The sequence below is a fragment of the Neocloeon triangulifer genome, unplaced genomic scaffold, assembly GCF_031216515.1.
Source record: "Neocloeon triangulifer isolate White Clay Creek 2 clone unplaced genomic scaffold, ASM3121651v1 ptg000017l, whole genome shotgun sequence".
Classification (NCBI taxonomy): Eukaryota; Metazoa; Arthropoda; class Insecta; order Ephemeroptera; family Baetidae; genus Neocloeon; species Neocloeon triangulifer.
Window position 1 is genome coordinate 3578757 of NW_026775559.1, and position 27466 is coordinate 3606222.

Sequence of the window (27466 nt, forward strand, 5' to 3'; positions counted from 1 at the left end):
TTTTTTTTTTTTTTTTTTTAATTAATTTTATTATGAAGCAAAAAAGAAAATAGGGAATATTTTCATTATCTATCCTTTAAATAATCTCTTCAAAAATAAGATAATATTGTGATATTTTTTAGTTTTCCAATTTCCTGAAATATTCAACTTGGCATAAAAGATTTTTAGAAGTGGCTACAAAATTAGAATCTTGTTTTTTACTCTCTTAAATACATTATAGTCAAGCCTTTTATTTTAAGGACAATAATATTTACGATGCTTACAAAACTATTGCACCCTTGTAGAGCTTGATAACATGCAGATTCTGGAGTTTAAGCCTTGAACTAGCCGTAAAACTCAAAATCGTCTCTCTGAAAGCAATCAATGAGATCTTTATGTAATAATTAACTTAAATAATTTTTGATGAATTGCTTGAGGAGCATAATAGCTCCAATTATAATTGAACTTTGATGAAAAAAAAAACAGCATTTAACTGATGGGGGTAAGCTTAATTATAGTTATTTCAAGTGATAAAATAGATGAAATATGAGTTTTACCATTTCGTTATATTCCAAAATATGCTTCCTAATTGCCGAAGTATCAACCCATGTAACAAAGTCCTCCAGATTTCTAAAAAATATTCATTGCGTTAGTAAGTATTGAGTATACATACAAAAAGTATATTATGCTAAGGATGTACACCACTTCTTTAAAACAAACTGGATTATTACCTGGTTACAAGAAAGGCCGGGTCTTTGATGACCTCCGTGCCGACTCGGACGTGTCCCTGCTCAACCAGTTTGCTGGCCAACTTGAGATTTTCGGCCATTTTCGTCCTGACCATCACAACCGGAAGGCGTCTTCGGCAGAAGGACGAGGCAGTGACCTTGTCGCACAGCTCCAGGTCCTGTCTGCTGGGAATCAAACCCAGCATGTTCAACTTTTCCAGCACCTGGCTGCTGCTCTCGATCCTGAACGGGTCGTTTTGGTCCAGCTCCTTGATCTTCCGCACCAACTCTCGTACTTCCCTGGACAGTTTTTTGTACCTAAATCGTGGAAAAATAAAAACATTGCAGTTTAAAAAGAGAAAAAGGCTAATTTGAGCGCATACGTCGCGTATTCGTCCCTCTTCTGAATGTGGTACCGCTTCATAATTTTGATCTCGTGCACATTGTTCGTCTCCTCCCAACTGATGAAATCCACCTTCTTCAGCAGCTTTTGCTCATGGTGCTTGAGTTTCCGAACCATTTTCACCGAGTAATTTAAATTTTTATGTGAAAAATTTAGATGCTAAAAATAATCAACGAGAACACGTGAAATGTGCAGTGTGCAATGTTGTTGTTGAACTGATTAATTCCGTAGATCGCCGCTAGAGCTCGCATTGGTCTTGTATTTTGTTTTCTTTTGGTTCACAGTTTTGGTTCTTGGTTTTGGTTCCTTTCGTGCAGCACGCCCTCTCCAGTTCTCCACGAAGATTATCACTCCATTCACTCCTTGGATTATCAGAAAAAAATGTAAACAAAACACGAAACGTTGCCGTTGCACGAAACGTGTGTGAGCCGGAGAAAACAAACATTGTCAAACTATGGTAATCATCATATATATAAATTATTCTTACTTTACTTAATGTAAAATTTGCATGTACATATTTATATTATTTTATATGTCTCTTTCCCTTTTGGACGGATGGAAAGGAAAAGTCATCAAGTATGGAATGTTATGTGGATGGGAACCTCGATTGGCACTGCACAAATCCTTGGCAAAAGGTATTTTATTTATTAATCTAGTAAGGGAAAAGCAGTGTCCTCGTAATTTTTTCATTGTAATTTTGTGGCTCTTTGAGACAGGTGTTTAGATAGTTAATTCTCAAATAAATATTTATGTAAATATGCGCACACACATTCAACTATAAAATTAAATATTTAATTTCACAGGAAATTAGGTATGGTTAGAAATTAAAGTTCTTTATTTTTTTTTTAAAAAAGTATGCAAAAAATATATTTAGAAAAAAAGGAAAAAATGCCAGGTGCCGCTGGACTTTGTGAAATGCCCCCATTTGGTGCAGGAGCAACTCTAGGAAACGGCACAAAACCTAGAGTAGGCAAGTTCGGCGCCCTTTGACACCTCCCGAACACGAGTGGTTAGTGCGCCACTCTGCCGGTATGGATATCTAAAACTACTAAATTAATTTATTTTCACAATCTTCTATCAAAACATAAAATTAAATAATACTATAATAATGAAAAATATAAGTATGAAAATAGTTCTTTGATGACCTTCTAACAGTGCCTCTTGCCGAAACTCTTACAGAGACTGTCCAGCTCCTCAATGCTTTCTTCTCTTCGGCGTTTTCGTCCTTCCTTTTCCAGTTTTTCTTTTTCCTTCTTGATGTCGTAAAATGCGTGCCTAAGTATATTTTCCTTGGTTGAGATGTGCATCTCTCGCAGAGCTAAGAGGGCGAATTTGTCGCCAAGATCTTTTTGCGCCATAGCCGTCTGTGAAAGATTAAAAAATTATGATATAGCAAAAAATATTTAATATTTTAAGAGATTTAGTTGAGGCACTCTTCAGTGCAAATTGATTTCCAAAACAAGAAGTTTACAAAAAATAATTTACTTTAAATTTGCTACTTGGGTTTACACACCTGCTGTTGCAGATCTAACCACCTCCTCTCCAACTCAGCCAAGGCCTCTTTTTTCAATTTATTGACTTGTCCATAAGCAAACTCGGCATAGGTGGTCCTGGCGACTTTGTCGTGGTACATGTTGGCCTTTTCTTCTATCACAGTGCAATAAAGCTCTTCGAGACCTGTGGTAGAACAATTGAAGGTTGGAATGTTAATTAAGCAATTTCATATTTTAATTATTTTCCCTACTAGTGTCCAGGTCGACCATGCATCCTTTGCTCAGTGCATATGCTAACAGAAAAAGCCGAGGGATCCCCCTGAATTGGCACCTGGCCATCATTTTGCCAAAGGTAGAGTTGTAAAAGTCGATCATTTTGGAAAGGTGTTTAGCGTCCTCGTTAATGTCCTTCAATACAACCACTTCACATTCACAATCCTGGATGTGGTTTATCAGCTGCTCTCGTACTTGTTGGCTTGCTGCAAAATAATGTTTCTTTAAGATTTATCAATTTTTCTTATTTTATTATTTTATCCAATGCGTACTTTTCTTATTTTTAAATGTAATTTAATTTCAAATTAAAAAAATACACACGATTTTTCCAGCCTCGTGTGCAGCCACTCGCTGCTGATGTCAGGCAAACCACGTCTAAGGGCAATGAATTTCTTATTGCCTCGATGTCTTTTTCGGTCAAAATCTGCATGCTCCCTCCAGTAACGATGGAAAGTACAAAGAGCTTGGCCCTGAAAAATAATATATTCATGATTTCACTCCAAGAAAAGTAATCTGAAACCACAAGATTTTTTTGAAGCGAGAAGATTATGCAGAATTAGAAATTATTAATCTTTGATCTTAATCGAGTGAAAAAAGAAATGAAGTTTTTAATTTTAATTTTTGACAAAATTTGAAAATTCTGGTAGTAATTATGCCAGTCTTAAGAGTGTAATGAATTATGCTGATAACACATTAAGTGCGATTTATAATAATTATTACTTGGTTGTTTCTGCTTCCATTTTTTCATCTTCAATTTCCTGTGGGAGCGTACTAGCAGGCGAAAGAGCTGTTGGCTGGCCATTAGCTTGCGAGGTGCTGACGGTCTTCACAGCGCTGGGAGAGGTGACTGACGGCGGAGCATTGGAGGTGCTGATGGTCTTCGCCGCGCTGGAAGAGTTGTCTGACGGCGGAGCTTTCGAGGTGCTAACGGTCTTCACAGCGCTGGGAGAGGTGACTGACGGCGGAGCATTGGAGGTGCTGATGGTCTTCGCCGCGCTGGAAGAGTTGTCTGACGGCGGAGCTTTCGAGGTGCTAACGGTCTTCACAGCGCTGGGAGAGGTGACTGACGGCGGAGCATTGGAGGTGCTGATGGTCTTCGCCGCGCTGGAAGAGTTGTCTGACGGCGGAGCTTTCGAGGTGCTAACGGTCTTCACAGCGCTGGGAGAGGTGACTGACGGCGGAGCATTGGAGGTGCTGACGGTCTTCGCCGCGCTGGAAGAGTTGTCTGACGGCGGAGCTTTCGAGGTGCTGACGGTCTTCACAGCGCTGGGAGAGGTGACTGACGGCGGAGCATTGGAGGTGCTGACGGTCTTCGCCGCGCTGGAAGAGTTGTCTGACGGCGGAGCTTTCGAGGTGCTGACGGTCTTCACAGCGCTGGAAGATTTGTCTGACGGCGGAGCTTTCGAGGTGCTGACGGTCTTCGCCGCGCTGGAAGAGGTGTTTGACTCGTTGCTCTCGAGGTGACCGAGAAGTTTACCCAGCGACTGAATTGCTGGTATGACCGATGCTAAATGTTTCTGGAAGTCACTCGTTGATGCCCTGTTTTCGAACAACTGATTAAACATTTTGTCCACAATCTTCTTCAAGGTTTCTGCTTGGCAGAGAAATTCTTCACGTTTATCCATATTTGCGCTACTGGAATTGCTGAGAATTCAAAGTTTTCAACAATGCTGCTATATTTATAGAACTATTTCATCTTTTCATTGTTGTGGTGTTTTATACATTGTTATAAAAAGATTTCTGTTGATATTCCTCCAAATTTTTGTTTTTCATAAGAATCGCAGCAATTTTCTCTTCAAATTTTCTTAAGAGTTGGCGCTGCAGGCCAGCAAATAAAAATCCTTAAAGCTATTTTTAAACATTGATAAATGTTAGACCTAATTATTGGATTTAGAAAAAAAAATCAGCTCAACACAGTGAATTTAAGCAGCTATGGTACCACAGGCCATGAAACAAAAATCCTGAATAGTGAATCCAATTTAATGCTATCTTTAGTCCTTATATTTGAAAAATTTCCAAAAAAAGTCAGCTTAGCTGAAATCGTTGATATTTTTCCAAATTTTTGTCTTCCGTGCATATCTAAGTATAATTCTCTTCAAATTTAAAACTGAGTTAAAACTGCACGCCTGCAAATATAATCTTTCAAGCCGTGTTTAAATATAGAAGAACAGTAGACCTTTTTAAAACGGATATGGAACGCAGGCCATGAAACAAAAATCCTGAATTGTGATTCCAATTTAATGCTATCTTTAGTCCTTATATTTGAAAAATTTCCAAAAAAAGTCAGCTTAGCTGAAATCGTTGATATTTTTCCAAATTTTTAGCTTCCATGCGTATCTTAGTATTATTCTCTTCAAATTTAAAACAGAGTTAGCACTGCAGGCCTGCAAATAAAAATCTTTCAAGCTGTGTTTAAATATAGAAGAACAGTAGACCTTGATGTTGGAAGTAGCAAAAAAGTCAGCTTAACACAGTGAGTTAAATTTTTATCATAATTTTATTGAGCATTTGTTTTACTGTGTAGGTATCTTTAAATTTTAAACGGAGACGGCACTTTAGATCATTAAATGAATATTTTGAATACTGAATCAATTTAATTGCTGACGTAGACCTTATACAAATTGGAAAAGTTTCCTAAAAAGACAGCTTAAACACGGCGGGTGTTGATATTTATCCAATTTTTTGTTTTTCATTAGAATCGCAGCATTTTTCTCTTCAACTTTTAAACGGAGTTGGCACTGCAGGCCAGCAAATAAAAAACCTTAAACCTTTTTTTAAACATTGATAAATGTTAGACCTAATTGTTGGATTGAGAAAAAAAGTCAGCTTAACACAGAGAGCTTATGTTTAATCATAATTTAATCTTCTATTCGAATATTTGTGTAACTATCTTCATTTTTTAAACGGATATGGAACGCAAACCATGAAACAAAAATCCTGAATTGTGAATCCAATTTAATGCTTACATAGTCCTGATATTTGAAATTTTTTAAAAAAAGTCAGCTTAGCCGAAGGCGTTGATATTTTTCGAAATTTTTAGCTTCCATGCGTATCTTAGTATTATTCTCTTCAAATTTAAAACAGAGTTAGCACTGCAGGCCTGCAAATAAAAATCTTTCAAGCTGTGTTTAAATATAGAAGAACAGTAGACCTTGATGTTGGAAGTAGCAAAAAAGTCAGCTTAACACAGTGAGTTAACTTTTTATCATGATTTTCTTTAGCATTCGTTTTTCTGTGTCGGTATTTTTAAATTTTAAACGGAGACGGCACTATAGATCATTAAATGAATATTTTGAATACTGAATCAATTTAATTGCTGACGTAGACCTTATATTTGAAAAGTTTCCAAGAAAGTCAGCTTAATCACAGTTGTTGATGTTTATTCAAATTTTTGTATTTCATTAGAATCGCAGCTTTTTGCTCTTCAACTTTTAAACGGAGTTGGCACTGCAGGCCAGCAAATAACTTCCTTAAAGCTATATTTAAATATTGATGAATGTTAGACCTAATTGTTGGATTGAGAAAAAAAAGTCAGCTTAACACAGAGAGCTTATGTTTAATAATAATTTAATCTTCTTTTCGAATATTTGTGTAACTATCTTCATTTTTTAAACGGATATGGAACGCAAACCATGAAACAAAAATCCTGAATTGTGAATCCAATTTAATGCTTACATAGTCCTGATATTTGAAAATTTTTAAAAAAAGTCAGCTTAGCCGCAGGCGTTGATATTTTTCGAAATTTTTAGCTTCCATGCGTATCTTAGTATTATTCTCTTCAAATTTAAAACAGAGTTAGCACTGCAGGCCTGCAAATAAAAATCTTTCAAGCTGTGTTTAAATAATAGAAGAACAGTAGACCTTGATGTTGGAAGTAGCAAAAAAGTCAGCTTAACACAGTGAGTTAACTTTTTATCATGATTTTCTTTAGCATTCGTTTTTCTGTGTCGGTATCTTTAAATTTTAAACAGAGACGGCACTTAAAATTGTTAAATAAATATTTTGAACACTGAATCAATTTAAATGCTGACGTAGACCTTATATTTGAAAAGGTTCCAAGAAAGTCAGCTTAATCACAGTTGTTGATGTTTATCCAAATTTTTGTATTTCATTAGATTCGCAGCTTTTTGCTCTTCAACTTTTAAACGGAGTTGGCACTGCAGGCCAGCAAATAAATTCCTTAAAGCTATATTTAAATATTGATGAATGTTAGACCTAATTGTTGGATTGAGAAAAAAAGTCAGCTTAACACAGAGAGCTTATGTTTAATCATAATTTAATCTTCTATTCGAATATTTGTGTAACTATCTTCACTTTTTAAACGGATATGGAACGCAGGCCATGAAACAAAAATCCTGATTTGTGATTCCAATTTAATGCTAACATAGTCCTGATATTTGAAAATTTTAAAAAAAAGTCAGCTTAGCCGAAGGCGTTGATATATTTCGAAATTTTTAGCTTCCATGCGTATCTTAGTATTATTCTCTTCAAATTTAAAACAGAGTTAGCACTGCATTCCTGCAAATAAAAATCTTTCAAGCTGTGTTTAAATATAGAAGAACAGTAGACCTTGATGTTGGAAGTAGCAAAAAAGTCAGCTTAACACAGTGAGTTAACTTTTTATCATGATTTTCTTTAGCATTCGTTTTTCTGTGTCGGTATCTTTAAATTTTAAACGGAGACGGCACTTTAGATCATTGAATGAATATTTTGAATACTGAATCAATTTAATTGCTGACGTAGACCTTATATTTGAAAAGTTTCCAAGAAAGTCAGCTTAATCACAGGTGTCGATGTTTATCCAAATTTATTGTTTTTCATTTGAATCGCAGCTTTTTTCTCTTCAACTTTTAAACGGAGTTGGCACTGCAGGCCAGCAAATAAAAATCCTTAAAGCTATATTAAAATATTGATGAATGTTAGACCTAATTGTTGGATTGAGAAAAAAAGTCAGCTTAACATAGAGAGCTTATGTTTAATCATAATTTAATCTTCTATTTGAATATTTGTGTAACTATCTTCATTTTTTAAACAGATATGGAACGCAGGCCATGAAAAAAAAATCCTGAATTGTGAATCCAATTTAATGCTTACATAGTCCTGATATTTGAAAATTTTTAAAAAAAGTCAGCTTAGCCGAAGGCGTTGATATTTTTCGAAATTTTTAGCTTCCATGCGTATCTTAGTATTATTCTCTTCAAATTTAAAACAGAGTTAGCACTGCATTCCTGCAAATAAAAATCTTTCAAGCTGTGTTTAAATATAGAAGAACAGTAGACCTTGATGTTGGAAGTAGCAAAAAAGTCAGCTTAACACAGTGAGTTAACTTTTTATCATGATTTTCTTTAGCATTCGTTTTTCTGTGTCGGTATCTTTAAATTTTAAACGGAGACGGCACTTTAGATCATTGAATGAATATTTTGAATACTGAATCAATTTAATTGCTGACGTAGACCTTATATTTGAAAAGTTTCCAAGAAAGTCAGCTTAATCACAGGTGTCGATGTTTATCCAAATTTATTGTTTTTCATTAGAATCGCAGCTTTTTTCTCTTCAACTTTTAAACGGAGTTGGCACTGCAGGCCAGCAAATAAAAATCCTTAAAGCTATATTAAAATATTGATGAATGTTAGACCTAATTGTTGGATTGAGAAAAAAAGTCAGCTTAACATAGAGAGCTTATGTTTAATCATAATTTAATCTTCTATTTGAATATTTGTGTAACTATCTTCATTTTTTAAACGGATATGGAACGCAGGCCATGAAACAAAAATCCTGAATTGTGAATCCAATTTAATGCTTACATAGTCCTGATATTTGAAAATTTAAAAAAAAAGTCAGCTTGGCCGAAGGCGTTGATATTTTTCGAAATTTTTAGCTACCATGCGTATCTTAGTATTATTCTATTCAAATTTAAAACAGAGTTAGCACTGCAGGCCTGCAAATAAAAATCTTTCAAGCTGTGTTTAAATAATAGAAGAACAGTAGACCTTGATGTTGGAAGTAGCAAAAAAGTCAGCTTAACACAGTGAGTTAACTTTTTATCATGATTTTCTTTAGCATTCGTTTTTCTGTGTCGGTATCTTTAAATTTTAAACGGAGACGGCACTTAAAATCATTAAATGAATATTTTGAACACTGAATCAATTTAATTGCTGACGTAGACCTTAAATTTGAAAAGTTTCCAAGAAAGTCAGCTTAATCACAGTTGTTGATGTTTATCCAAATTTTTGTATTTCATTAGAATCGCAGCTTTTTGCTCTTCAACTTTTAAACGGAGTTGGCACTGCAGGCCAGCAAATAACTTCCTTAAAGCTATATTTAAATATTGATGAATGTTAGACCTAATTGTTGGATTGAGAAAAAAAAGTCAGCTTAACACAGAGAGCTTATGTTTAATCATAATTTAATCTTCTATTTGAATATTTGTGTAACTATCTTCATTTTTTAAACGGATATGGAACGCAGGCCATGAAAAAAAAATCCTGAATTGTGAATCCAATTTAATGCTTACATAGTCCTGATATTTGAAAATTTAAAAAAAAAGTCAGCTTAGCCGAAGGCGTTGATATATTTCGAAATTTTTAGCTTCCATGCGTATCTTAGTATTATTCTCTTCAAATTTAAAACAGAGTTAGCACTGCAGGCCTGCAAATAAAAATCTTTCAAGCTGTGTTTAAATATAGAAGAACAGTAGACCTTGATGTTGGAAGTAGCAAAAAAGTCAGCTTAACACAGTGAGTTAACTTTTTATCATGATTTTCTTTAGCATTCGTTTTTCTGTGTCGGTATCTTTAAATTTTAAACGGAGACGGCACTTTAGATCATTGAATGAATATTTTGAATACTGAATCAATTTAATTGCTGACGTAGACCTTATATTTGAAAAGTTTCCAAGAAAGTCAGCTTAATCACAGTTGTTGATGTTTATCCAAATTTTTGTATTTCATTAGAATCGCAGCTTTTTGCTCTTCAACTTTTAAACGGAGTTGGCACTGCAGGCCAGCAAATAACTTCCTTAAAGCTATATTTAAATATTGATGAATGTTAGACCTAATTGTTGGATTGAGAAAAAAAAGTCAGCTTAACACAGAGAGCTTATGTTTAATCATAATTTAATCTTCTATTCGAATATTTGTGTAACTATCTTCACTTTTTAAACGGATATGGAACGCAGGCCATGAAACAAAAATCCTGATTTGTGATTCCAATTTAATGCTAACATAGTCCTGATATTTGAAAATTTTAAAAAAAAGTCAGCTTAGCCGAAGGCGTTGATATATTTCGAAATTTTTAGCTTCCATGCGTATCTTAGTATTATTCTCTTCAAATTTAAAACAGAGTTAGCACTGCATTCCTGCAAATAAAAATCTTTCAAGCTGTGTTTAAATATAGAAGAACAGTAGACCTTGATGTTGGAAGTAGCAAAAAAGTCAGCTTAACACAGTGAGTTAACTTTTTATCATGATTTTCTTTAGCATTCGTTTTTCTGTGTCGGTATCTTTAAATTTTAAACGGAGACGGCACTTTAGATCATTGAATGAATATTTTGAATACTGAATCAATTTAATTGCTGACGTAGACCTTATATTTGAAAAGTTTCCAAGAAAGTCAGCTTAATCACAGGTGTCGATGTTTATCCAAATTTATTGTTTTTCATTAGAATCGCAGCTTTTTTCTCTTCAACTTTTAAACGGAGTTGGCACTGCAGGCCAGCAAATAAAAATCCTTAAAGCTATATTAAAATATTGATGAATGTTAGACCTAATTGTTGGATTGAGAAAAAAAGTCAGCTTAACATAGAGAGCTTATGTTTAATCATAATTTAATCTTCTATTTGAATATTTGTGTAACTATCTTCATTTTTTAAACGGATATGGAACGCAGGCCATGAAAAAAAAATCCTGAATTGTGAATCCAATTTAATGCTTACATAGTCCTGATATTTGAAAATTTTTAAAAAAAGTCAGCTTAGCCGAAGGCGTTGATATTTTTCGAAATTTTTAGCTTCCATGCGTATCTTAGTATTATTCTCTTCAAATTTAAAACAGAGTTAGCACTGCATTCCTGCAAATAAAAATCTTTCAAGCTGTGTTTAAATATAGAAGAACAGTAGACCTTGATGTTGGAAGTAGCAAAAAAGTCAGCTTAACACAGTGAGTTAACTTTTTATCATGATTTTCTTTAGCATTCGTTTTTCTGTGTCGGTATCTTTAAATTTTAAACGGAGACGGCACTTTAGATCATTGAATGAATATTTTGAATACTGAATCAATTTAATTGCTGACGTAGACCTTATATTTGAAAAGTTTCCAAGAAAGTCAGCTTAATCACAGGTGTCGATGTTTATCCAAATTTATTGTTTTTCATTAGAATCGCAGCTTTTTTCTCTTCAACTTTTAAACGGAGTTGGCACTGCAGGCCAGCAAATAAAAATCCTTAAAGCTATATTAAAATATTGATGAATGTTAGACCTAATTGTTGGATTGAGAAAAAAAGTCAGCTTAACATAGAGAGCTTATGTTTAATCATAATTTAATCTTCTATTTGAATATTTGTGTAACTATCTTCATTTTTTAAACGGATATGGAACGCAGGCCATGAAACAAAAATCCTGAATTGTGAATCCAATTTAATGCTTACATAGTCCTGATATTTGAAAATTTAAAAAAAAAGTCAGCTTGGCCGAAGGCGTTGATATTTTTCGAAATTTTTAGCTACCATGCGTATCTTAGTATTATTCTATTCAAATTTAAAACAGAGTTAGCACTGCAGGCCTGCAAATAAAAATCTTTCAAGCTGTGTTTAAATATAGAAGAACAGTAGACCTTGATGTTGGAAGTAGCAAAAAAGTCAGCTTAACACAGTGAGTTAACTTTTTATCATGATTTTATTGAGCATTTGTTTTACTGTGTGGGTATCTTTCAATTTTAAACGGAGACGGCACTTTAGATCATTAAATGAATATTTTGAATACTTAATCAACTTAATCGCTGACGTAGACCTTATACCTGAAAAGTTTCCAAAAAAGTCAGCTTAATCACAGGTGTTGATGTTTATCCAATTTTTTGTTTTTCATTAGAATCGCAGCATTTGTCTCTTCAACTTTTAAATGGAGTTGGCATCATGATTTTATCTTGCATAATGTATTTTGGTGTACGTTTCTTTGAATTTTAAATCCTGGCAGGTTAGGCCACGCAGTCCGCGGGCGCCTGTCAGGTTCTAGAGGCTTCTTTAGTCTCAGGGTTGAGAGATAAGATCACGTGACGAGTAACAGCCAATGACGTGCCATGGCGCGAATGCTGGGCGGTTGTAGCGGGTACAAAAACCTCGCTGCTGCCGCTAAGCAGTCAGTCGCTCCTGAGCTTGCTCGGGAAACACCCATTGCAGGCTAGCTGATGAGACCTGGATTGGTCGAAACAGCTGTCCTAGCCAGTAGTGTATGGAAAATTGTAAATTTTCGACAAAGGTTCATTGCCTTTGAATTGAATATAAATATGTCATATGTCATATGGTTGTTACTTAAGCACATTTCAAGGCTCTCGCACTCCCACTATCTCAGCATCATTCTCTTTTAATTTAAAACAGTGCTGGAACCGCCAGCTAACAGATAAAAATGTACAAAGCTGTCTATAATAATTGATGAATAGTAGACAGGTTGGAATAAGCAAAAGTAAGAATGTGGCTAAACCCGGTCATAGGGTTGGAAAACACCAAAAAACGATTTTTTAAGTGTAGTCGGCACCATAAAAATACTTTTGGATTCATTTTCAAATACGATGGCCGGGTTTAGCCGTGACTGAAGGGCGGTTTTAAGTTGTAAGAGTGTCTGGGGTGTCCGGCAGGGTGGGTTAGAAAGTGGCTAAACCCAGACAATTCATCAGCAACCCTTTATGGTCCTTTTTTCAATAAAAAAAGTTGGCGATATCGCCAAATTATGTTTTGTTATCTTTCATATATGTATTTCTATCTAATTCTCTTCAAATTTAATACGATATATTGGCATTTGATCTGCAGATATCATCAACTCAAAATTAAGAAAGCTGAATCAAAATAATTTTTGACATAGAATTTAATTTTGGCAAGTTCACAAAAATGTCAGCTGAACCCAAATCGTTGGTATTTCTTTGATTTTTCCAAATTATAGTTTTTTAAACAAATTAACTGTATACTTTAAATTTATATAATAGAGTTGGCATCTCAGGTCATCATTTAAATATCTTGAAGACTGTTTGTAACTTTTATTTATGTAAACCTAATAATTGGAAAGTTTGCAAAAAAATCAGTGTAACCCAAGGCGTCGATATATTTGCAAATTTTGGTTATTTTTCATACGTTTTAACTGCGTATAACTATATATCTGCAATTTTTAATCAGAGTTGGTGTCTCAGTCGAGCAAATAAAAGTCTTTAAGACTATATATCAAATTATTTATTAACGTTTATCAATTGATAAATTGTAGACCTTATAATTATTTGGAAAGTTTGAAAAAACTCTGCATAACCGAGATTGAGCAAAATGCAAGAATCGTGTGCAAGATTTATGCCCTGCTGAAAAATGTTATTCTTAGAAACAAATTAAGTGTATTAAATAATTTATTGCAAGCTAAATGATTTGAATTGACATTTAGGGACAAAGAATCAATTACGAAAAATTAGAATTTTGATAAAAGATCATTATTTTCTAAACGGACACAACATTTTTCACACTGCCAGATTAAGATTTGTGTCCTGCTTAGGAAATATTGTTAGTACCAAATATATCTGAATGAAATAACTTATTAAAGCTATATGATTTGAAGATAATTTTGGGGAAGATTATAAATTTAAGAATTTTGGGGAATATTATAAATTAAAGAGAAAAAAAATAAGAGTATGGTATCTAAAACGGAAATTGTGCTCTTATATTTAATTTTTTTTTTTTTAATATCTAATCTAGCCCAAAATGTATTCTAAGTATGCAGCTAAAAAGATTAATTTCTTTTAATTTGGTACTAACAATAATATTTCCTTATGCAGGACAAGGACACAAATCTTGCAGTGTGCTCGATTTGTTTCCGTTTCGGAAAAAATACTCTTATATGAATGAATTGATAATAATCATTTTTTATATATTTATTTATTTATTTAATTTATTCTCCATTCAGATATAATGAAATACACATACACAACATCTTACATCAAGTCAAATAAAATATAAAACATATAAAACATTTATAATATTGCCCCTAATTATTATCAAATCACTCTTAGCTTAAATAATGCCCATGCCTTGCCCATATAATAAAAATCTGTGTAGCCTAGATTAAATCGCGCGCGGCGCACCTGCAAGAGAAGAGAGAGAGAGAGAGAGAGAGGAGGGGCCGCAGAAAATGTGCCACACTCGCGGCGCGGCGGATTCTCTGCAGTCTGCTCCTCAGCACCGGCCTCAAGGGATCTCTCTCGAGTGACTTCGATCCGAGTGATTGACTATTGTATTCGCTGTGTGTGTGCCATTTTTTTCTCTCGTTAATTGCCAGAAGAAAAGAGACCCATCGATCAGGCAGACAACGCTGCACCGGACTATTTTCTGCTTTCTCAATGTAAGTTTTTGTCGAAAATACTTTTTGGTTCGCGGTTTATACTTTTTATCTGCGCTAACGTTCAAGAATGCATGCATTATTTGTATGTGTGTCCATTTCATACAACATAATCTTCCTTTGATATGAATGAGTGAAAAACAAATTTATTACAAATAAATATTGTCAAAATAATCATATTTCCATTTAAATGGTCATAATCCCAAAGCGTTTATTGTTTTGTATTTATTAATTAATATAATTATGCTTGAATGATAAAAAATAAAATTGATGAACAGTACAAGTAATTGGAGGTTTGTTGTGAAATAAAAGAGTTCGTTTACTAAAAATTTAATTACAAATAATGAAATTAATTATTAATTCATTAATCTGATTGATCCAATGAAAAATTTAAACAAGGCCAAACCTCTTTACAAAACAAAAATAAAGGCGGACCCTAAAATGTGACCTGCGGTCTTCTGGTATTTGAAAACCAAGGGTTTCTTCTGTCCATGGCTAAATGGTAACGGACTGAAATAGTGAGAATTCAACTTAAAAATTAATTGCAAAAGTACTCTGTTATAGAGGATAAAACTCATTTTTACAGCATTATGAAAAATTGGTACTAAAAATTTATAATAATACAATGTATACGTTAATTTATTTGTCAAAACTTATATTTGTCATATAAAACGTGGTTGTTGAAATTTAAAGCTGGTACATAATGGATAGTTAAATAAAATGCTTACCATGATTGTTGAAATTTAAATTTTTAGCATTTTTTCATTAGATGTAATATTTAATAGGATTCAAGGAAATATTATTTAAAATCAATCAAACCCCTAAATTAATTCAAGCTACATAAGTTGATGCGCGCAGCAAACAATTCTACTATTTAAAATTGTTATTGTAATCCGTGTCTGAAGTTATTTTTACTTGAGATCTTTCTGGATGACGCATGGAAATATTTTTTTACTTATTCTTAAAAATTTGTGAATCAAACGCTAGAGCTTTGAAGGATTTTTGTAATGAAACCTTAATTGTTGGAGAGTTTCAATTATTTTAACCGCGAATTTTTAAAATTCGGATAGTTTTAAACTGCTAACAAAAATTCGCACTTTTGAAATCATACATAAAATCTGACCTGATTCATAGCACGTCTTGAAAATCTCCTAAACACTAAAACAAACAATCGCCAGTCTGCTTGTTTAAAGTTTGCGTCGGCAAGAGGAACGGATTGAAAACTCAAACATTACAAATCTGTGGCGCCGCTGAATCTAAACTGTTGATGAAAATTTTCTGCTCTTCTGACGTTACATCTAAAAATTCAACAGATGAAAAGTGATGCAATTCAGAAAAATGCTCTTACGAACGAACACAGCTGCGGCAATAAAAATTGCTCACATATAACAAGCCGGTAGTACATTAGTGCAGCTTGAAAAAATGAATGGAATTGCGAAAGCGTGCAATTTTTCCAATCCACCAGCCAGCGAGTGAAAGAGAAAGAAATTTCCTGCATGCAAATAGTCGCGACTTATTTATATATTGCCTTTATAAAGGCCTGCGATTTCAAAGCCTGCGGCCAAGTTCAGTGCACTGGTATATTTACATAAATCTGCAGACGTGTGTTTGTGACATGCCGAGAACGAGAGAGGAGAAAGCAAAACTGCTAATAACAACGGGGAACGTGCAAATTTCCATCTCGTGGAAACTGTGTTTTGACAGATAAAACACACACACACTATGCAAAACCGTCTCGAACCTAAATTTATGTACTGCTCGCCGGAGATAAAATATGACACACTTTAACCTGTGTGTGTGGCTTAAAGCGACTTCAGAAGCGCCGCGCTCGTTTTATGAGCCTGCTCTTTTCACATAATTAATTACTCTCTTAGTGTCTTCCCTGCGTGTTTTGTTTGTCTGCTCGAAAGTGGCAAAAATGGAGAAAATAAACACACGAACAAAAGAAAAAAATTTGAATTTTGCCGGATAAGAGCGTTTATTTTCAGTTATTTTTTGCTTTCTCATTCTCGATTCAGTAGGTTATCTTGAAGGCTACTTATTTGCGCTGGATTAGTGGCCAAAATGAACCGACATTATTTATTTATGCACTACAAATTAATTAGATCTTCTAGTTCTTAATGCTTGGTCAAATCAACGAGTGATGCAAATTAAGTAATTAAAAGAGCACGTGGAGTGTGCAAATTGAAATAGAAAGGTCTGTTATTTGCTGAGAGAGTTTAGAAATTTGCCTAAATTTCCATGGTTAAATTAAGAATATGATTAGGTAATTAATAGATCTAGCGATTCAATTTAATTGCTGTAAAATAAATTTCAATAAAAAACTAAAAAATAGACCTGAAACTTGAAAATTTTCAAAAATATAGTGATGTATCTATTATTATTATTACTCTTGGAATGCTCTAAATTAGGGTCTGGTGAGGGTCTATTTATTATAGAGCAGAAAAGCAAAATAAGCAAAGAGCAAATCAGCGAAAGATCATTTCTCTCTGAAAATCTTTAAAATAAACTCTTTACCGTACACTTAATTAATGAAATTAAATAATTGTTTTCACTTGTACTGAATCAAAGAAAAAGTGCCTAAAATTTTCACATCCAAAAGAAACTAAAATATTACAATTTATGATTCTTTTTTGTATTGTTTTTATTAAATTCGTTTGTGCAGTCTCCGTCCTTGAAAAAGGCAAGTGTCATGGTTTGAAGCTAAAATTAAGTGCGCAGCCAATAACAATGACCGTTGTCAAGTCGATCACCATCCTTGAGCCAAAACGCTTTGTGGCCCTCTGCCTCAATGCTCTCCTGAGCAAACATTACGCGGATATGCTTTTTACGTTGGTGTGTCTCCGGCTTTCCCATGCCCCGTCACTTGGCAGGCTGTTTGCCTTTGCCAGCAGCTGTAAAATCCAAACAGATAGTTCCATGAAAAGTTGCGTAAACTTCCTGCCGCTAATTTCACGGTGGCGGCGACAACATTTGCATGTCACGGCGTCGTCAATGTCGAGCTAATCCAATTAGAAAATGTGACATAACCCTCGACAAGGAAAGACAAAGAACAATGAATCGCTCTCATACACCACCTCTATATTTTGCCAGCAAAAATCGTTCTGGCAAAATTTCCTCCATAAAGTCACGCGACGTCATTGTTTTTTAGAGCACTTGGCGACTCCAGAGGGAAATAATGTCAAACGACACGCTCAAACTTTTGAACTCTCTGTATAAAAGTCTCTTTATTGGATCAAAATTGCGCTCTTCGGACAGGAATTACCATTTGTCTTCCTGGCACAGAAAGAGGAAAACAGATTTCGTAATTTCCTTGCAGGGCGGCATTGTTGTTGTCATTGTTTTTAATTGGTTTTCGCAAGTCCTGTATAAAGTTGTTCGCAAATTTTAACGACTTGCAGCACCTCTATAAAATTTCAAGTACAATTCTTGGCAAGTACAATAAAAGTCAATATGCTAAATTTGGGCAATATTTTTTAGTTGCAAAGCTTTAAACTTAAAAATTAATATTGCGTTGAAAAAAAGTTTGAAATATAAATAGCGGCTTAGAAACGGTTGGTAAATATCGCTGTTCATATCTTATTATCAATTATTCGTTTTGAAATCCTAAAATTCACCCGCAAACAGTGTAGGGATTTGATTGAGAAATCCAGTAAAATATTGTATTATTGATTCATTATTTGCGATTATGTTATTAAAAGAATAATTGATTTATATTTTTATTATTATATAATTGTATTTTATTTTATCACAATTAGTCCTAAAATATGCTGTTTTTAAATGCTTTTCTCATCTTAATTACAATTATTACCGATTTTAGCTTATCATTAGCTTTTACAAAAGAATATCAGCAATTGCTTCACCGACAAGTAATTATCTAATTTTTACCATTTTTACCTATTTTCTTACACAATTGAAGATAAGATAACTTCAATATATTTAATAATAGCCACACTTTTTTCTTTTCAAAATTTTAAAATATGAGATGTACTCTTTTAGTATCAAATTATATGACGTCTTATACAATTCATAATTCCTTCTTCAAAATTTAAATTCACGCTCTCACCGTTAATTTTATTCAAAAGTATATTAATGAATCTTTTCACAAATTTACCTCTTTGTCTATATCACTGTCGGTCTTGACCCTATTTTTTTCAAGAGAGGCCACACGTTTAAAACTAAAAGTGTGCAAACAACCGAGAATCAAGTGCCACCGACTTGCTTTCTTTCTTTATTTCTTTTTCATTCATTTTTTTTTTCACGACACGCAAGATTCTGTTTCATCCTAGCTGTGTGTAGCACCTTAAACCTCCTGTTCACACACGGTCGGCGCGCACGAAAAGGCAAACATCAGTTTCTTTCTGGCTGCATCAACATTGATGTCACCACGGCGGGTTTCTTTCTTTTTCTCACTCGAAAACAAACACCGCGCGCGGCTGCCGCTTTTTCCATATGCACGCACGGCGAAAAGCTTTTTGTGCAGTGTCATGATTGTGGTGCATGGGATACAGCAGCGTCACGACGAGCAAGGCCCCTGCAGAAAAGAAATCGGCGAGAGCTTCTTTCTTTCGGTCCTCTCGTCGATTCGGAGGAGAGACAATTAAAAAGGATGCGGCAATAGGTTAGTAGGCATTGCAAAGTGATTGGCAGGAAAACAAGTCCACGTAGCGTGCCGGTGATAGTGCTGTTATTTTAGCCCATTCAGTATTATTATACTGCAATCACACATGTATCAGAGCAGTCGCGCAGGCCAAACGCCTATACTTGGGCATATCAGTCAGACGAGATTAGATGGACAAAAACAAAAAGAGAGACACAAACGAGTGAGAAAACCTGAATGGCGGCTGCTGGACTCGCCAGTCAGGTCAATAGGCAACAGCAGTGTAATTTTATCAACTTTGCAAAGTTTAATTAATCTTTTTTAAATGAAATGATAACGTTAAATAAATAATTAAATAAGAAAAAAATTAAGTAGCCCCTTGACAAATAATTAAATTTTTTTTAAATTATTGAAATAATTTGAAATTTTTATATCAATTTGAAAATCATAATATTTTATAAACGTTTTTGTTTTAATGAATAATTCTGTGTTTTCAAAACAAATACAAACAAAAAAATTAACCGTCCTATAGTTTATTAATCAATAAATTATAAAATTTATATTTTAAACAACTTGACGAGTTCTGAAAAAACAGAATACAATAAATTCATTGTGCAAATATTTTTTGCTACTATTTTTTTTAGTTTTTTATTATTAAAAAGTTTTGTACTTCAGCGTTATTAATAAGTTGTGAACTATCTTTAAATTTTAATCAAAGTCAGGTTGAAAGATTGATTGAATGTGGCAGCTATAGTATCTTCAGCTATTAAACTAGCTTTGCCGGTTGCCTTTTCTGTGTCTTGAACGTCACGGCAGTCATCGTTTATTGTAAATTCTTTTTGTCATCCTATATACTTTGCGTTAACGACTTCCCCTTTTTAGAAAATTAAATTAGCATTCAAAAAACGCATCACTTCACAAAATTGCCGCGGGCCTTGAGGAGCTAGAGCTTTAACTTCTGCTGTTTTCGGGAAGGGGGTGACACAAATAAACATTTAAATGGTAGAGAAGAAGCGACTTTTTATGGTTCCAAAACGACTATTTTTATCGTTTATTGCCTGTGAGCGTAATAGGTATGGGAATTGTCTAACAAGAAACGCATGAAACGCCGCGTTTTGCGTGACATTACCTCAGCAAAATTTCTTTATTTAGCACTGCTTTTTCAGGAGGAACACTTTTGGATACAATAACAAGTAATAAAAAAATAATAAAGAGTGCCCTTTATTATTCAGACAGAGGGAAATGTGCGATTTCATCTTGAGAAGCTCAATATTATAATGGAATAATTTGCTAGTTTAATTTTACAACTTAACATGAGAGGATTATCTTAATAATTTTGTAAAAAATTAAGTACTGTAATAAGTTAAATAAAGTAAATCAATATATGGTAAATATTACTATGACTTCAAATTCAATTACTATATTAGTTGCCTTCTACCTCGCTTCTGCCCATTGTCAAATCAAATAAGAAAGGGGCTACAAAGAGGCACTCTTCGCTCTCTTACCCCTTCACTCTACGAAGCTGCCGCAGTCTTGGTTCATGAGTGCAGTAGCAACATTCTCAGGTCTGCTGATGAGCCCTGAAATTGGGCGTAATCGCAATCCAGGCCAGTTATGCTGCTCTGTTTGCCCTAATTTTCTGAGTTTTAATATATTTTATGATTTAAGTAAACAACCTTTTAAATAATTTCCAATAATTAGAATTAACTCATAATATTCTTATTTAAAATCTTGCATTATAAGCTAAACATTTCATTTTTCTTCCAAAAATCGTATTATATTTGAGAAATGGCAAGGGACATTAACGTTAATTCAAAATTAAAGGCCATTTTTAAGCGGTTGCGTCTTAATTACTAACGACAAATTTCGTAATTTACGAGAGCAATAAATTTATCGTCCAATCACGATAGGAGCACGTTTTCGAGCCCGCCGCAATTAAAATTTGACCTTTCCTCGTCGGATTATAAAATTTACTTGACACCAACGCGCGCGAGTACGAATTGCAGAGGTGCTGGCAAAAATTGCAGCCATAAATTAAAACTCGCGAAACAGCTTTTCGAAAACGCGGAGAACAACCAGCCGCTGCGTTGGCTCGCATTTTATGATTTACACAGATTGCAACAAAGGCGTGGACGAGTCCATCAACTCCGGTGTGCCGATCCTTAATTTCGGCTCTGATATGTAATTACATAAATTCATCTGGAAAGGCAGCCGAAAGAGATTAAAGCCACAAAAACTGTTAAATAATCTGGCAACCGCTGGATTTTTGTAATCCTGTAAAAAAGCGTCGTGCATCCAAACAAATATAACAGCATCCCATCTCGCTGGCTTTTATAATTAGCGTTTTTCGAGGAACGATCATGTTTCCAGATAAAAAGCCAATATATAAAAACATCCACGGAGCGGCAGTCATTAGTGGAAAGCTGAGAGTGGAAGAAAAAGTGAGGAGATTCGTGTGTAATATTAAAAATAACACGGACCAAAAGTTGTGCGCAGTCATTATGATATATCGTAAAGCTGCCTTTGATTGCCCTGCACCTCTGGAAAAATTGTATAATGAACCTCGACCGAATACATTCGTTTTCCGTCGGCACCTGCTGCTCTGTAGGTATTACTTTGCTTGTATTTTATTACGCCGCCGGTGCGTGATTGTAATTTAATAATCGCGCCGTTTCCCTTCCAATCTCTCTTGCTCTGGCGGTGCAATAAAGCACGAAAACATATTTCGTTTTTTTCCTGCACTTTGCTGCACCTCGCTGCTGTGACGTGAAACCGAAAGTGCTCGTTAAATCTGCCTGCGGCGTGTGTGCAGATTGTATGTACGTCGGAATAATGTGTATGCATGTTCACCGCGTATAATTTCGAGCAGGCAATTCCAAGATAAATAAACATCCTGGTCTGGCGACGAGTTTCACTTTTGCAGCAAGTCTCCCGGTGCATTGCTCGGCGGTTTGTTTATATTTTAATCATTTTAATTGAAACCGACCACGGAAGCAGCAAATCGTATATAGATATATATAAAACACACTTCAATCCTTTTTCGTGGGCTTGTTGAATCAATCAATCGGATGCACTTTCGCTGACTACGAGATGCGAACGGAGATTGATTTGTGCGACTTTCGGTGCTTTCATTCAATTAAATTGGACCACACGAACCTCTCACAATAGAGAGTAATATGAACAGCAGAGTGAGTGAAAATATTTTGTGACATTTTCTTTCATCAACCTGCACCAAACTTAGAAGAGGCAAGCTTTTAATAACTAGCTTTTTTGCGGTATAATTTCACGACCGAGGGTTTAACCATGGTGATTTGAATTTTTAATCAGCTTTTCCTTGATGCGTTTTGAGAGTTGTTTAATGTTTAAGATAAACAAAATCCTGCACTACATGTTTGGGCTGAAAACTGCTTTTTTTAATCTTTAAAAAGGTAAACTTATTTTTAATTCATAATTTTATAATTTATTTTTATTTTATTTATTTTTATTAGCTTATTTTATAATAATTGATATATTGAGTATTTCTAAATAATTTTTATTGCTTAATTTTAATTTTTTACTATTTTTATATCAGCATACTGAACCAAACGTGTCATATAAACTATTTGTTATTTATTAATAAAAATATATATTAGAACGTCTGCTCAGATCCTTATGTGATTGAATTATAATTTGGTTTTTTATGTTATCAGTTTGCTTCAGTAATAAAACTGTATCAACTATATTGAAAAATAGAAATAGGAACTTGAGGAAAATCATAATTTTCTGCAAATTTAATGTCCTTTTCCACACATTGGTGTGTATTTTTTCACACTGTTACATTGATTTAATTATGTATTGAGGGAATATTCTGTTGGAAACGTCTGATATTTCATTCTACATTTTTAGTCTTTCTTTTATGTTAATCAGCAAATATATTCCAATATGTAAATTAAGCCATGGCACGGAAATGCTGCAGAAACAGTAATTGGCAATAGAACAAGGAAAAGTTTGAGAGAAATAAGCAACAAATAAAACATCCTTCCGGTTTTATTTTCTAGTGTGAGCCTCCTGATAAACCACAGAAAATTTGCTCTCATCTCTCATTACATCTAAATTTCTTGCACGTCTCCCGGGAATGATTAATTCCCTAGGTGTAATGTTGGCTAATTGCCGGCTGGCGCATAATTGCACGGCGCGATCTCTGCACGCAACAGTAATTTGGCGTTCGCTTTTTGTGCGTTTTCTTTTCTTACCATTAGCTGCAGCGAGTTGGACGTGCAGGACAATGAGATTTGTTCCCATGACTGTCATCATCGCGAATATCGCGGGAAGTGAGCCAAAAGCTGAAAAAATTCCGAGCCACTGCCAAGGTTATCTCGCTTTGTATTTCGCTCAGGTCGCTTCCAGTAATTGAAAAATTATCACCTCAGGGCCAAATCTTGCATTATTTCAAATAATATGCAATTGTTATATTGCCGGGTGTGGCGCGCACTTGGCTGCAGAATTCGCTTCCCTTTTATGTTTGAAAATTATTGTTTTATGAGTTTTGTTCAAAAGTAACTAGCACGGGAAGCTGCCGGCTGTTCCAATTTAAAGGCCAAGGTGAGAGGGAGATCTCATAAATCGTATGGACGACGCGTTTTTTGGTCCGAAATTCCGTGAAGGTTGCTCTGTGCTTCACCGATTCTCACCAAATGTCCATCGTAATAGAGCACCTTTGTTCCCTTGCTAAATGGCTAAATGGTTCTGCTTGGCTTCTGCTATGATCACGGGCATTAGCGACTGCCCTTGCAAAAGATGCACTCGATGCGGGAGGTCTTCCATAGATCTGATGAGTGTTTACCAACATCCTTCTCACCTTTAAGCGTAGAAAATTAAATTTAAAAAATAAAAATAAATAAAAACACATATATTGTACAATTGAAAAAAAAATTATAAAATAATAATTTATTTTATTTTTACAAATCAAGTTAAAATAAGGAAGAATAAAAGTAATTTTATAATTTTTGAATCATTATTATCATTGAAAAAAATTAAAAAATGAAAATATGAAATAAAAATAATAATAAAAATCAACTTTATTTACAAATAAACATTTTATGTTAATTGTGATTGTGTATGAAATTGCAAGCACATTACAGCAAAGCGAAAAGGACTACTTTTTTCTGCCGCTCGTAGACGTCAAAAATATTTAAATGAGAATGAGTACTTAAAGAAGATATCTTAAAATATTACGTGTCAGTTTATCGCCAAAATTTACGCCAAACATGCAATTTATTTTACTAAGTAGAAGATTTTTTTTAGATTAACAGGTATAGCTTTTTCACGTCTTTTTTTCGAGCAGCTATTCCATTCAATTCGTTTATTCTTTCTCGCAACACGTACAAAAAGCTAGCAAAAGTAAACTAAACACCACCGGTAATATTCAAGAATTTTTTTTCAGAAAGATAAAAACCACTTCCAGGAATGATTAGGAATTTTTCAATTTGATCATCATATATTATAATTTAATAATTTTGCGGTACAAGGATGAATGAAACTTTGAACTACAAAGTCTTTTCTCATTTGTTCACAGATGCTTTCGCTGCGGTGATCCTAACGCTGGACATGGGGCCCCCTTCCAAAATTGTGCCGGCGGGCGCCGAAGAGGCGCTTCTGCTCGGCCGGCGCGGCGTGTCCGGCATAGTGAACGCCTCGCGCCTGGCCAACATCGTGCGCACCCTGCGCTCCTCCGCGTCCAACGCCCACCGTCCCACCTACTGGCTGTGGTGCTCCGAGCAGGGCCTGCAAGTTCGCGGCCCCAAGTACGACGAGGGCTTCGAGTCGGACGATTCGGCCTCCACAAAGTCTGGCGGCGAGGTGGAGGAACGGGCCGGAGACACGAGTTCCGGCGTGTCCGACCTGGATGACCAGGTGACCACCTCGGACAGCGGCCCTCCACGGATTCCTCAGGAGCAATTCGCCATCCGCGACATTGTATTTTGCCACTCCGATCCCTCCTTCCCACGAGTCTTAGTCTGGGTAGTCAACGGTCCCCGGAGGCCTTCCCCGGCGTGCATGGAGGCCTTGGTCTTCGAGTGCAGAAGTGAGGCGAGTGTCCGGCGGCTGAGTTCATGCCACCAGGAGACCAGCAGACGCCTGAAAATGCAAATGCTCAGCGCCAAACGAATGGCCCACAATCAGCCGGTCCTTCCAGACAGGATGGACACCCTGTTGCCGGACAGGTGGCGGGACAAGTACGTCCGCCAGAGAGAACCACCGACCCTGTTGTCCATGCCCGTTCCGGAGGATGAGTGGGACGAACCACCGAGAAGACCGGAGCGCCGGCGATTCGTTCGCCGGAAACCGCAGGAGGACATCCTGAGAGGGACCTTCGTCAGGGTCAACGTGGTCGACCCAAAGCCGTCGCCCGTGCTGCTGAAGCCGCAGTTCACGTGGATGTACGGCGTGCCGGCCACTGCAGAACTAGTCCTCAGCCAGTCTGCGCCGGTCAATCGGTCCAGGCGCAGCTGCAGAAGTGTTAGTCCCAGTATGTCCAGGAGGACAAACTCAAAACCGCTCAGGTAAATTTTATTTTATTAGAAGGTGAAATGCATGAATATTATTTTATTTTTTATTATGTTATTTTGAATGCAAAATAAGAAGATTGTCTTTCGTATTTTAAGTTGATGACGAAACAAACAAACATTCCCTTAATTTTACAATTACTATTAAATTGACGAAGGTTTCTTTGTCATTCATTGTATGATAATTTTATGCAAGTTGCTGCTGCAACCCATTTTTTTTTGTTCATTTATCAGGCACGTACCATCAGCTAGTTGAAAGTGAATTCTTCAGCATCTCATGCATGTCAAAACATCATAATTACATTACTGTGGGCCTTTTCTCGATAAACGAGGCGAATTAAATTTAACTTGCAAAGTGCGTTTCTGCATCATCAATAATCGCTAGAGAATTTCATCAGCCGCGCATTTTTTTTACAACTAACCCATTATTAAATTTCCTATCATTAGCGCACGCAGACTTGCGCGATTCGAAATTGAGACTTATTAAAATCCCACGTTTTCTCCGTTCTTGCGCGTAATTAGTCTCGTGGAAATAAATGCCGTCTGCAGATTTATGCTAATCGACGCCGCTTGCTTTTCTTTCTCCCTCGAAAACCAGTTTCGCCGATTGCAATCAGCTCTGGATAAAATACGTTGACAATATTATTTGAAATTAAAATCAATTATTTTATGTGCGGAATAAAAAACTGTGAAAAGTCAGTCAGGTGGTCGGGCTTAGAATTCCCTTTCGAATGTTTTAAATTATTCAAAATGAATAAAAATCTTCCTGACAGACCTTTACAGCTCCTTTCCTTTCACCGTCCCAAGGCGAAATCCAGAACATTAATCTCTTGAAGTAATCAGCTTAAGATTTTTTGAAGAGCACGCAAGGAGATTTTTTTAAATAACAAATGTGCGTGTCTTGTGTTGCAGGTATGCGCCTGAACCTGCCCCGAGTCACGGCTTGGTTCAGGGTCTCACCCAGAAACTGAAGGAGCTGGCGCCAATTGCCGGCACCCTGAAGCGCTGCTCAAGGAACAGGGAGCAACACCAGTTCAGCACCCTCAAGCCAGTTATAAAAAAGACCAGCAAGAAGCATAGCGAAGGTGACCTGCTGGCCGAACCAAAAAAGGTCACCTTCAGTGCATACGCGACAGTGCAGGTAGTCGATTGAGTAGAAATTCAAAATGTACTTCGACTTGTTCCTTTTTTTCTTTGTCGTCTATTTGCGGTTTTTGTTTTCTCGAGAGCGACCGAGCAAAGGTCTTTTCAGACAAATGACCTGGATACACGCTGACCTTTACGGCGTTGATGCGGATGCAGTTTTCAAGTTCTTTTGCCCATTCGTTCGCCTTGGCAAATGATTGCGATTCAATCTGTAGATTAAAGCGCCGACTGTCTCTTGAAGTTGTTTTTTTTTCTTTATGAGCTCAAAACCAAAGATTAAATTTTTGGAAATTTTCAAATTTTGAGCCTCGCACTTCGCTTTATTTTTCTTTTGATGTTTAAAATTCGATTTGGAGATGCAAAACCGATCTGATTTTTGTGATTTATAATTTTAGTTAATTATTTTTTCACTGTGGTTTTCATATTTTTTTTCTTTCGAAATATAGTGATAGGAAAATATCATAGTCTTGTTGTTACACTTCTGTATACCGTGCAAACTTCAAACTAATCACAGATGTTGTGTATCTATATGTATTTTCGATGTGTATCCAATATACTTCAATGTATATGTACATTTTAATATTATGCTTCGGATGTAAATCTAGAGAATAAGCCGAACAAGCAATAAATAACCAGTCCCTTTACTTTACAAATGAGAATGCGGAGTTTAATTCTTAAAAATAGCAACCGCCGGAATTCCATTGTGTACGCAGCACCTAGA

General features: G+C 35.4%; 3 protein-coding genes across 10 annotated transcripts; 1 reads left to right on the top strand and 2 right to left on the bottom strand.

Annotated features, from left to right (window-relative positions):
* Positions 1-189: 189 nt before the first annotated feature.
* On the bottom strand, positions 190-1335 carry LOC132203599 (U3 small nucleolar ribonucleoprotein protein IMP3). Its single transcript, XM_059631481.1, has 4 exons — positions 1091-1335; positions 711-1025; positions 537-609; positions 190-350 (listed from the first exon to the last, which is right to left on the bottom strand). Exons 1-4 carry the CDS (start codon positions 1225-1227, stop codon positions 324-326), a joined length of 552 nt encoding a protein of 183 aa, XP_059487464.1. The 5' UTR covers positions 1228-1335; the 3' UTR covers positions 190-323.
* An 89-nt stretch (positions 1336-1424) lies between these two features.
* LOC132203596 (uncharacterized) lies at positions 1425-27398 on the top strand. Of its 8 annotated transcripts, XM_059631475.1 has the most exons (7): positions 1487-1567; positions 1674-1745; positions 2636-2807; positions 2858-2955; positions 14175-14457; positions 24609-25596; positions 26512-27398. In XM_059631475.1, exons 6-7 carry the CDS (start codon positions 24641-24643, stop codon positions 26750-26752), a joined length of 1197 nt encoding a protein of 398 aa, XP_059487458.1. In that variant the 5' UTR covers positions 1487-1567; positions 1674-1745; positions 2636-2807; positions 2858-2955; positions 14175-14457; positions 24609-24640; the 3' UTR covers positions 26753-27398. The 8 variants fall into 8 exon arrangements, with proteins under 8 accessions (XP_059487456.1, XP_059487462.1, XP_059487457.1 ...); XM_059631478.1 differs by lacking the exon at positions 14175-14457 and having other exon boundaries at positions 1486-1567; XM_059631476.1 differs by lacking the exon at positions 1487-1567 and having other exon boundaries at positions 1619-1745.
* Positions 2242-2908, bottom strand: LOC132203600 (uncharacterized). The gene is made up of 3 exons (XM_059631482.1): positions 2855-2908; positions 2624-2787; positions 2242-2474 (listed from the first exon to the last, which is right to left on the bottom strand). The coding sequence occupies exons 1-3, from the start codon at positions 2871-2873 to the stop codon at positions 2259-2261; spliced, it is 399 nt and encodes a 132-aa protein (XP_059487465.1). The 5' UTR covers positions 2874-2908; the 3' UTR covers positions 2242-2258.
* Positions 27399-27466: the final 68 nt, after the last annotated feature.